The sequence below is a fragment of the Scyliorhinus canicula genome, chromosome 14 (genome assembly GCF_902713615.1).
Source record: "Scyliorhinus canicula chromosome 14, sScyCan1.1, whole genome shotgun sequence".
Taxonomy (NCBI): Eukaryota; Metazoa; Chordata; class Chondrichthyes; order Carcharhiniformes; family Scyliorhinidae; genus Scyliorhinus; species Scyliorhinus canicula.
The window spans coordinates 100,412,737-100,425,277 of NC_052159.1; the positions used below are offsets into that span (position 1 = coordinate 100,412,737).

General features: G+C 47.1%; 1 protein-coding gene across 1 annotated transcript in view; it reads right to left on the reverse strand.

Moving 5' to 3' along the window:
- Positions 1–11,694, reverse strand: part of LOC119977541 (neutrophil collagenase-like) — a 51,416-nt gene extending 39,722 nt beyond the window's left edge. Inside the window, exons 1-2 of the mRNA XM_038818595.1 lie at positions 11,548–11,694; positions 1,857–1,984 (exon numbers count right to left, since the gene is read on the reverse strand). Of these exons, the coding sequence (XP_038674523.1) occupies positions 1,857–1,984; positions 11,548–11,655 (236 nt within the window). The 5' untranslated portion in view covers positions 11,656–11,694. The remainder of the gene's footprint in view (positions 1–1,856; positions 1,985–11,547) is intronic.
- Positions 11,695–12,541: the final 847 nt, after the last annotated feature.

Genomic DNA, 12,541 nt, shown 5'->3' on the forward strand with positions numbered 1-12,541 from the left:
TACACAAGATCACGAAAACTGCTACTTCTCTCCCCGAAGGGCCACCTGCATCCTTCTTAAGGGGAAGCCCCGCCCACAATTACAGGGGGAGCTCAAACTCAGCTGTATAAGGGGGAAAATGAATGGAGCACATTCCTTACCCCCAAGGGGGTCACAACAATCTCCATCATGGAAACAGCTTGCATGGTCAAATACAAACCATTTATAATACCCTACACTTTAAGGAAAAGTGTATACCAGTACATTATTGTTTAAAACATGAATTAGAGAGCGAAATATTTAAATCGTTGCCTAGCTAAATAATGCAACTGTCACATAATGGAGTCAGCTCGGAACTGAAAATTTCTCAGATATCTCAGTGTGTTACTCAGAAAGAGCAACGCTAAAACAGCTCAAGGCAATGATCACCCTGGCAGCCAGTGACAGAATTTGTGCAACAAAGATGTTTGAAGATGTGGTTTCATGAATGTGCTCATTTCTGTCACAGTTTCACTCCAAGCTAGTGATCTTCCAAGCAGATCTCTTTGGATATGTCTAGATAATGGTAAAATTCTTGGTAGTGTGGATGAGCAGAGGGATCTCGGTGTCCATGTACATAGATCCCTGAAAGTTGCCACCCAGGTTGATAGGGTTGTGAAGAAGGCCTATGGTGTGATGGCCTTTATTGGTAGAGGGATTGAGTTCCGGAGCCATGAGGTCATGTTGCAGTTGTACAAAACTCTAGTACGGCCGCATTTGGAGTATTGCGTACAGTTCTGGTCGCCTCATTATAGGAAGGACGTGGAAGCTTTGGAACGGGTGCAGAGGAGATTTACCAGGATGTTGCCTGGTATGGAGGGAAGATCTTATGAGGAAAGGCTGATGGACTTGAGGTTGTTTTCATTAGAGAGAAGAAGGTTAAGAGGTGACCTAATAGAGGCATACAAAATGATCAGAGGGTTAGATAGGGTGGACAGCGAGAGCCTTCTCCCGCGGATGGAGGTGGCTAGCACGAGGGGACATAGCCTTAAATTGAGGGGTAATAGATATAGGACAGAGGTCAGAGGTAGGTTTTTTACGCAAAGAGTGGTGAGGCCGTGGAATGCCCTACCTGCAACAGTAGTGAACTCGCCAACATTGAGGGCATTTAAAAGTTTATTGGATAAGCATATGGATGATAAGGGCATAGTGTAGGTTAGATGGCCTTTAGTTTTTTCCATGTCGGTGCAACATTGAGTGCCGAAGGGCCTGTACTGCGCTGAATCGTTCTATATAGTCACATTAGCCTGTTTATTAAGGAATGAGGGGCAAGATAAAGATGTCTACATCTTCAGTACCTAAGTTGGAACCGATCTCAGTGAGTATATTCTTTTTGACCATCCCATTCCTCCTCCAGATCCAGTTTGCCTGGTGAATATAAGGAATACCACTTTAGTGCTGTACATTTAGAGTGTCTATGTCACACTCAGATTGGAGACTGGTGCATTTTAAACTTTAAATTTATTATCTCCTAAAAGCCCAAAAACTAACAATGTGCTGTTTGACTTTCATGAAATGTTATTGCCAACAGTTATCTAGCGGACTGCCTTTTAGAAGTTTCAAACTGGACATTTAAACCTTGAGCATTGAGCATCTGGAATATAGTTTAGAGGCTCTGGCTTCATTGAAAATTGGTTATTTAATACAATTTCTGGACTTTAAAATGCCTGCCGAATTCAACCATGGCAGCATTCTTGTCCCACGTTCTACCAGAGCGGAACTGATGCAGAACTAGCCAAGATGTGTCATTTGTGCCTGGTGCATTTAATTCTAATTACTGATAAAATTGACCAAAATTATTTAATAAACAGGCAATGTCAAATTACCAAGAGTTATACCTGTAAGTGAGGTCCTTATTCTCAAATATAGTGTTGCCTAAAGTAGTGAATTGTTCCGTATCAGTCACTCCACAACGAGGAACCTTTGGGTCTGCAGTTACTTGAAGACGATAAGCTTTCTGTGCATCCTAGGTGCAAGAAAATAATTTATTTTGAATTGATGGCATTTCATTCTCAAATTATTTTATTGTTATTAAGAGTTGAATTCCCTTTAAAATGAAAAACAAACAATGCCTATTTTTTTTACCCATGATTACCAATCCCCCAATGACTTAAATCACAAAAACACAACTTTAAAAATTGTGGGTTTTGAGGTTGCAATTTTGTTATTGTATTCTTATTTAGGTGAAACACTCATTTTCCATCTTTCATTCAAAGATAAGCTTCTTCCTCATCTTTGTATCATCCAAATAAATACACTTGATAATTTTAAATGATTTCAAAGTTGTTAAATATCATAGTATTTACATTATAGCAATTCATTTTCAAAGACCTTCATACAGGGAAATGTTATCTCTCAATAAACTCTCCCAATGTAAAATCCAAATACATTGAAGGAGGATGTGGATTCCCCGGGAGCAGATTCCAGTGCCGGCTGTTCCCACTGCAACCCTGCCAACATTCTCCACTGATATGGGCACACACAACCATGCATCCTCCAAGAACACATTATATTGGCACTATGTTGGCATCACACCAACCAGCTGCTTTGATGCCAGGATGACAAATTTGGACGATTCAGGAAAATAAGCAAAATACAGCAGATGCTGGAATCTGAAACAAGAGCAAAGATTGCTGGAAAAGTTCAGCAGGTGGCAGTATCTGTTGGGAGAGAAACAGGGTTAATGTTCAGAGTCCATTTGGTTCTTCATCAGAACTAAAGAGGTAGAATGTATCAGATATTAAACCGTTGCCCCGAGAGTTTGCAACAAGATGTAGCAACTTTAAGAAAAAAGACAGATGGCCTGGAGTGGGAGGGGGAGGTGGAGAGTTTGCATTGAGGCAATACATGTATTCAATAATTTAAAAAAATTAAAGGTTAAAGATAGAGGTGAAAGGTCACAGTCTAAAGTTGCCAAACTCAATGTTGAGTCCTGAGGGCGGCAACTTGCCCAGCTGGAAGAGGAGATGCTGCTCCTCCAGCTTATGCTGGTCTTCACTGGGACATTGCAACAGACCAAGGATGGACATGTGGGCCTGAGAGCAAGGTGCTGGGTTAAAATGATACCCAACAGGAAGATTAGTGCCATGCTTGTGGATTTTTTGTTATTGTTCATTAATGGGATGTGGGTGTCGCTGGTTAGGCCAGCATTTATTGCCCTTCCCCAGTTGCCCTTCAGAAGGTGATTATGAGTTGCCTACTTGAACTGCTGCAGTCCTTGAGATGTAGATACACCCACTGTGCTGTTAAGGTGGGAGTTCCAGGATGTTGCCCCAGTGACAATGAAGGAAGAGCAATATCGCTCCAGAATGTTTTCAGAAAGCTTTGCTTTGTCAAAGCTTTGACAATAGAGTTATCGGACTCGAAACGTTAGCTCTTTTCTCTCCCTACAGATGCTGCCAGACCTCCTGAGATTTTCCAGCATTTTCTCCTTTGTTTCAGATTCCAGCATCCACAGTAATTTGTTTTCCTCCAGGTGGTGGGGTCCCATGTATCTGCTGCTCTTATTCCTCTCGATGGTAGTGGTCGTGGGTTTGGAAGGTGTTGTCAAAGGAACCTTGGCGAGTTTCTGCAGCATCTTGTAGATGGTACATATGGCTGCCACTGTTCATTGGTGGTGGAGGGTTTGAATGTTTGTGGAAGGGGAGAAATCAAGCGATTGCTTTGTGCTGGATGGTGTTCAGCTTCTTGAGTGTTCTTGGAGCTGCACTCATTAGTCAAGTGGAGAGTATTCCATTACACTCCTGACTTCTGCCTTGTCAATAGTGGACAGGCTTTAGGGGTTCGGAAGGTGAGTTACTCACCGTCAGATTCCTAGCCTTTGACTGCCCTGGTAGCCACAGTATTAATGTGAGTAGTCCAGTTCAGTTTCTGATCAATGCTAACTCCAGGATGTTGATTGTGGGGTATTCAGCAATGGTAATGCCATTGAAGAGATCCTCTCTTGTAGGAGATTATCATTGCCAGACACTTGTGTGGCACAAATGTAACTTGCCACTTGTCAGCCCAAGCCTGGATATCAACCATGCCTTGCTGCATTTAGACATGGACTGCTTCATTATCGAGGAGTCGTGAATGGTGCTGAACATTATGCAGTCATCCGCAAACATCCCCACTTCTGACCTTATGATGGAAGGGAGACCATTGATGAAGCAGCTGAAGATGGTTGGGCCTCAGCCACTACCCTGAGGGACTCCGGTAGTGATGTCCTGGAGTTGAGATAATTGACCTCCAACCACCATAATCTTTTCCTTTGTGGCATGTTTTCCCCCTGATTCTCATTGACTCGTTTTGCTGGGGCTCCTTGATGCCATACTCGGTAAAATGCTGCCTTCATTTCAAGGGCAGTCATTCTCACCACACCTCTGGCATTCAGTTCTTTTATCCATGTTTGAACTAAGACATAGACATAGAACATACAGTGCAGAAGGAGGCCATTCGGCCCATCGACTCTGCACCGACCCACCCAAGCCCCCATCTCCACCCCATCCCCGCAACCCAATAACCCCTCCTCACCTTTTTTGACACTAAAGGCAATTTATCGTGGCCAATCCACCTAACCTGCATGTCTTTGGACTGTGGGAGAAAACTGGAGCACCCGGAGAAAACCCACGCAGACATGGGGAGAACATGCAGACACCGTACAGACAGTGACCCAGCGGGGAATCGAACCTGAGACCCTGGCGCTGTGAAGCAACAGTGCTGCCGTGCTGCCCAAATAAGGTTGCAATGAGGTCAGGAGATGGCAGAACCCAAACTGAGCATTCGTGAGCCGGTTATTGCTGAGTAAGTGCCACTTGAAAGCTCTGTTGATGACTCTTTTCAGCACTTTTCTGGTGATGGAGAATAGATTGATAGGGCGGTAGTGGCTGGGTTGGACTTGTCCCCTTTCTTGTGTGCAGGACATAACTGGGCAATTTTCCACATTGCTGGGTAGATGCCAGTGTTGTAGCTGTACTGGAACAGCTTGACTAGGGGTGCGACAAGTACTGGAGCTCAAGTCTTCTGTACTATTGCTGGGATATTGTCAGGGCCCATAGCTTTTGCCGTATCCAGTACCCTCAGCTGTTTCTTGATATCACGTGAAATGAATCATATTGGCTGAAGACTGAAATCTGTGATGCTGGGGACCTCCGGAGGAGACCGAGATGGATCATCCGCTCGACACTTCTGGCTGGAGATTATTGCGAATGCCTCAGCCTTTTCTTTTGCACATATATATTGGGTTCCTCCGTCATTGAGGACAGGGATATTTGTGGAGCCTCCTCCTCCAGTGAGGAGGATGTGGCAGGACTGCAGAGCTTAGATCTGATGCATTTGTTGTGGAATTGCTTAGCTGTCTATTATTTGCTGCTTATGCTGTTTGGCACACAAGTGGTTCTGTGTTGCAGTTTCACCATGTTGACACTCATTTTTAAGGATGCCTGATGTTAGTCCTGGCATGCTCTCCTGCACTCTTCATTGAACCAGGGTTGATCCCCTGGCTTGGTGGTATTGGTAGAGTGGGGCATATGCCAGGCTATGAAGTTGCAGATTGTGGTTGAGTTCAATTCTGCTGCTGCTGATGGCCCCACAGTGCCTCGTGGATGCCCAGTCTTGAGTTGCTAGATCTGTTCGAAGTCTATCCCATTTAGGGCGGGGGTAGTGCCAACATGCTGGAGGGCATTCTCAATGTGAAGACCGGACTTTGACTCCACAAGGACTTTGCTGTGGTCAGTTCTACCGATACTGGCATGGACAGATGCATGTGCAGCAGGCAGGTTGATGAGGATGAGGTCAAGTTTGTTTGCCCCTCTTGTTGGTCCCTCACCACCTGCTGCGGTCCCAGTCTAGCAGCTATGTCCTTTAGGAACTGGCCAATTCAGTCTGTAGTGTTACTCCTGAGCCACTCTTGGTGGTGGACATTAAAGTCCCCCACCCAGCGCATATTCTGCACCCTTGCCACCCTCAATGCTTCCACTGAGTGGTGCTCAACATGAAGGAGGATTGATTAATCAGCTGATGGTGGCCGGCTCGTGATAATCAGCAGGAGGTTTCCTTGCCCATGTTTAACCTGAAGCCATGAGATGTTGAAGACTCGCAGGGCAACTCCCTCCCGACTGTGTAGCACTGTGCCGCCACCTCTGCTGGGTCTGTTCTGCTGGGGAGGCAGGACATACCCAGGGATGGTGATAGTGGTGCCTGGGACACTGTAAGGAATGATTCTGTAAGTATGACTATGTCAGGCTATTGCTTATCTAATCTGTGACACAGTTCTCCCAACTTTGGCACAGTACCCCAGATGTTAGTAAGGAGGACTTTGCAGGGTTGGCCAGGCTGGGTTTGCCGTTGTCATTTCCGGTACTTGATTCGATGCCGGGTGGTCTGTCCAGTTTCATTCCTTTCTTGTGTTTTCGTAGCAGCTGAATACAACTGTATGGCTTGCCAGGCCATTTCAGAGGCAACCACATTGCTATGGATCTGGAATTACATGTATTCCAGACCAGGGAAGGATGACAGATTTTGTTCCCTAAAGGGACATGAATTTTTTTTTTTTTTTTTTAAATTTAGATTAGCCAATTATTTTTTCCAATTAAGGGGCAATTTAGCGTGGCCAATCCATCTACTCTGCACATTTTTGGGTTGTGGGGGCGAAACCTACGCAGACACGGGGAGAATGTGCAAACTCCACACGGACAGTGACCCAGAGCCAGGATCGAACCTGGGACCTCAGCGCCGTGAGGCGGTTGTGCTAACCACTAGGCCACCGTGCTGCCCTTAAAGGACATGAATGATTCAGAAGGGTTTTTACAACAATCGACAATGGTTTCATGGTCATCATTAGACATTTCATTCCAAATATTTTATTGAGTTTACATTCCACCCAGCGCCGGCCCTAGGGTTGTTGGCGCCCCGGGCAAGCTGAACTTCGGCGCCCTTGGGGGGGGTGAGGGGGCGGGGCGGGGCCGAGAGGGGGCGGGGCAGGGCCGAGGGGGCGGGGCGGGGCGGGGTGGGGCCGAGGGGGGGCGGGGCCGAGAGGGGGTCGGGGCCGAGAGGGGGGGCGGACCTGGGGGGGGGGAGAAGGGGGTTGGCGAGAAGGGGGGGGGCGGACCCGGGGGGGGGGGGACCCGAGGGGGGGGGTGGACCCGAGGGTGGGGCGGACCGGGGGGGAGCGTACCGATGGGGCCGCCCTGGGGGAAGGCGGCCACCGCGCATGCGCTGGTTGGCACCGGCCCAACTGCGCATGCGCGGTACCCGAGTCTCTGGCGCCCCCTAGCACATGGCGCCCCGGGCGACTGCCCGAGTTGCCGGTGCCTTGAGCCGGCCCTGATTCCACCAGCTGCCATGGTGGGATTCAGACCTGGGTCCCCGACTATCCTGGGTCTCTGGATTAGTCCACAGCCTACTTTGTGCGGAAATGTTCCGCAAAGCAGTCACCTGGTCTGTGTTTATTCTCCCCAGTGTAGAGGAGACGCTATTGGGAACAGCGAATACAATAAACTAAATTGAAGGAAGTGCAATGGAAATGCCGCTTAACCTGAAAAGAACGTTTAAGGCCATGCATGGTGAAGAGGAAGAGGTAAAGGGGCTGGTGTTGCACCTCCTGCGATTGCAACTGAGGGTGCTGTGGGAAGGGGATGGGGTGCTGGGCATGATGGAGGAATGGATCAGGGTGTCCCGGAGGGAGTGGTCCCTGCACAATACTGTCAGAAGGTTGAGTTAAGATGTGTGGCAGAATTCCCCGTTCCTGAGACTAAGTATTGATGCTGGGGCAGGATTTGTGGATTTCCACAACAAAACTGGCACCGCACCTGGACCGATTCAGCGACCTCTGAGGGGCTAGCACCGGCGCCACGTGGAACACAATCGATTCCAATGAGAAACGGTGCGGGATTCACCGGATTCATGATTGACACTCAGGAGGCTGACAAGCTGCAGCCTCATATACACACTACTCTCCCGGTGAGGGATTTTTGGAAGGATGTAGAAACAGGCTGTGCGAGGTTGAGGCCCTGTGGCTGTAGATGGAAGATCATCAGAGGCAAAGTGGTCAGTGACCATCCAGAAAACAATGGCTTGATGTTTGGTGGTGGAGTCATGGTCCAGTGGGAGATAGGAGGAGGAGTTGGCGCTCAGCCTCTACAATGCAAACTATTACGTTCCTGTACCAGAGCACAACAGTTGCTAGGACACCAGATAGAAACCCCAATACTTTATTTAATTTGTAAGACTGTGAAGAAAGGATATTTCACTCCAGGAATGATTCCACACACAAATAGGGATATGGTATATTGAAACATACTTTCAACAGCGGGGCAGATTTAGCTCAGGTGGCTGGACAGCTAGTTTGATGCAGAACAAGGCCGATAGTGCGGGTTCAATTCATGTACTGTTGAGGGTATTCGTCTTGCCCTTCACGTGAGATGTGGTCATCCTCAGGCTAAAACGTGACCAGTCAGCTCCACCACCCCCCCCCCCCCCCCCACCCCCCCGAAAGGGGAAAGCAGTTGCTGAAGAATACAGCCAAAGATCCTGCATTATTCAGGGTGTCAGGCCGCTCTCTTGAAGTAGTTAATCTTGGACTTTGGCGACTTTACCTTTGCTATTACTAACACAGGATTAAAATAACGTTACCACCAGACAAGAAAATAGTTCACAATTATCCATTAAAAAATGCTTAACAATAAAACAAAACATTAAGCCCAAACTGCTATCTTTTGTCTCCACTCAAGCAAAATTCATCTTGGGTCGAAATCCACTTTTAACTAGAGATAGCAAGACAGAGGGCTGGATTCTCCGGTCGCCGACGCCAAAATCGAGTTCGTCAACCTGCTGGAGAATCCAAGTTTCCGACCAAATCGGGGGCAACGCAGCTTTTGCGATGCTCCGCCCCCTCGAAAGTGGCGCACTCGAGGAGTACAACGCGGCGTATCGAGAGCCTCAGGACATTGCCTGAGCCCCCCCCCCCCTCCACCCCAATGCTCTGCCCCTGACTGGCCGAATTCCCAATGGCGTGGGTCTCTCATGGTCTCACCCACCGGGAACTCGACGTGGCGGCTGCGGACTCAGTCCAGCGCCGGCACAGCTGGGGGAGGGCCGATTTCCGGCAAGGGGGGAAATTAATCGGGGCTGTGGGGTGCGGAACGGCCAAAGGGGGGGGACTATTTTGCGGGCCGGGTCTGCGAGCGGCCGCCGCCATGTTGCACAGTGCGGTCGCTGCCGTGCACATGCGTGGCCACGGACCCGGCAATTCTCTAGGGCGTATCGGCAGCTAGAGCCGGGTGCTCTTCGCTGCCATCCTGCTGGCCCCCAGCAAAACGAGGAATCGGTGGCCTTTGTACGGCAGTTTTAATGGAGTAAAACGCCACTGTTCCCACGCCGGCGTGGGGACATAGACCCAGAATCGGAGAATCCAGCCCAGGATTACTCCCAAACATTGGAAAGAGATCTTTTGAGACTGCTTGAGGTTATTCATTTTGGAAACAAAAACAGGAAGGCAGATTACTACCTGAATGGTTGTAATTGGGAGAGGGGAGTATGCAGCGGGACATGGGTGTGCTTGTGCACCATTCACTGAAGGTAAGCATGTAGATGCAGCAGGCGGTAAAGAAGGCTAATGGTATGTTGGCCTTCATTGCAAGAGATTTCGAGTACAGAAGCAGGGATGTGTTGCTGCAATTGTTCAGGGCCTTGGTGAGGCCACACCTGGAGTATAGTGTGCAGTTTTGGTCTCCTTCTCTGAGGGAGGATGTTCTTGCTCTCGAGGGAGTGCAGCGAAGATTTACCAAACTGATTCCAGGGATGGCGGGACTGTCAAATGAGGAGTGATTGACTAGATTGGGATTGTTTTCACTGGAGTTCAGAAGAATGAGGGGGGGATCTCATAGAGACTTATAAAATTCTAACAGACTAGACAGGGTAGATGCAGGGAAGATATTACCAATGATGGGTGTGTCCAGAACCAGGGGTCGCAGTCTGAGGATTCAGGGAAAACCATTTCGGACAGAGATAAGGAGACATTTCTTCACACAAAGAGTGGTGAGCCTGTGGAATTTGTGACCACAGGAAGTAGTTAATGCTAAAACTTTGAATATATTCAAGAGGTGGCTGGATATAGCACTTGAGGAGAATGGGATCAAAGGCTATGGGGTGAAAGCAGCATTAGGCTATTGAGTTGGATGATCAGCCATGATCATGACAAATGGAGGAGCAGGCTCAAACGGCCAAAAGCTCTCCTGCTCCTATCACCTATGTATCCCACCCTAATCCCATGACCTGATTATTTAAGTTTAAGCACAATGGGAGGGATTCTCTGTCCTGGGACGCCCGGCATGTGAGTAAATGTAAATAGGTCTTAATAATCCGTTTGCATTTATTTAGCTGGCCCGGCACCCTGTGATTCTCCGGTCCCCATGGCCGGAATCACACAGGAGAGGATCACTTGTGGTCTCAGAAATCATGAGCCTGACACAGTGGACCCCATGGTGGGCAAAGGGGAAACGGTTGCCTCTTTGGCCCACCATGAGATCCATCATACCACGGCCAAGCTGGTGGAGTCCATCCATGGGACAACTACCCCAACAATGCACTCCCTTCCCATTTGTCCTTTAGCAGACTCCCCCCACACACCACACCCCCTCCTCGAGGGACCCTCATAATAGGGAGAGACCCCCCCAGGGACTCCTGTAATAGGGGGATCCTTTCATTAGGGGGGGTCCCAATAGGGACCCCTGTAATAGGGGGACCCCCACAGGAATGTCAAGGCAGAATAGTGTCAGGACTTCTTTAGATTATGCAGCCCTGTCTCCAATGGCAAGGGCAGTGTTGAACGTATTGATTGAGTGGTCTGGCAGCTGACCTCTGTCCTCCAGAGGTGGCATGCATGGATTCATGTATGCTTTCTCGGACTCTCTGCTTTTGCTGCCACTTCAATCAGAAGGTGTGGCCCAACATTTCCCAAGCAACACACAAGCATTTAACTTCGTAAGTGTCCCTTATCTTGTTATATGGGCGTAGCAAAGGTGTGGGCAAAAGCTAAAATCAAGAATAAAAGTTGCAAAGCTCGGCATTCTGAAGATGCTCAGGGGCATTTGGTACTTTGTTCAGCAATGGATAGATTTAACGTTCACATTGAGTAGCAAAGCTACAGCTTCAGTAAATACTGACTTAACTCTAGCTTTATCAGGCTTAATATTTCAAATTCTTCAATACCAATTCCCATACCAGCCTCCCCGGACAGGCGCCGGAATGTGGCGACTAGGGGCTTTTCACAGTAACTTCATTGAAGCCTACTCGTGACAATAAGCAATTTTCATTTTTTTCAATAGTCTTGTTAACAATGTTTAATCAAAAGCACAAAGGACCAGAAATAGAATAAAACAAAAATATGGTCAGGTTAATCATATTCATTTGATACTCTGACATGTCTAAAAGAAAGAATAGTATTAGATACACCTTCCTTCATCTTAATAACTTCATTGCAGTGTCAATGTAAGCCTATTTGTGACACTAATAAAGATTATTATAAGAATGCTTGAGTTCTTTACATACCTTAGGACCTCCTTTCTCCTTCACTGAAGACAATGGAAGTGCAGTCGAAGCAAAGACTAGAAAGCCTAGTTCGAGCACAACCGTAAGATAGACGTACATTGTCTTCATTTTGGTTGTTCACTGTGTGCTAAACAGGTTTACTATTCAAGGCAGTGTCCACTGCCTATCTTTATACAGAGCTAGAGTATTAATTAACCCAATGACGCAAACCAAAAGCTCGTGCCTCAGAGTAATTATTGCTGAAACATTGGCCAAGTATTTTGTTACGTAGTTATTGCGCAGTCAGTTAATATGATTTCAAGAAACATTTTTTTATCGAAATTATAAAGCAAGGACATAGTAAAAGCATTAAAAATCCTAAAAGTAAGTGATATTTTGCCTCATAAAGCATCAGAGAAGCAGTAGGATAAAGGAGAAGATATGTAATGTCCTACAAAGCCATGTGATGATATTTTACAGCCCTGGACCCTCTCAGTTGGTTGAACAGAACCTCCGGAGATTAAATAAAGTGCATGACGTTTTCCACAGTTTCTGTCTCTGAACTTAAAGAAATACAGACCCAACAACAAGACAGCTAGGGAAGCAGGTAAATACCCACCAATAAGTCATCAGGAATAACAACATCAACTTGCTTTTATGTCGCACTTTTTAACTTGGTAAAGCAACCCATGGTTGTTCATAGGAGATTTCTCAAAAAAGAACACAGACATCTAGCTAATTAAGAAAATATTAGGAAAGGTGACCTTAAGTGTGTTCGATGGGTTGGTTTTTAAGGAGTATTTTTAAAGAGGAGGAGAGAGGGAGAGAGTCAGAGATGGTTAGTGAAGACATTCTAGATATTAGGAACCAAGCAGCTGAGGGTATAGCTGTCGGTGATGGATTGATAAAAATCAGGAATGTGCAAGAGGAAGAATTGGAGGAGTACAGATATCGTGGTGGTTGTAGGACTGAAAGAGGATGCAACAACGAGGAGATTGAGACCTTGCTGGATTAG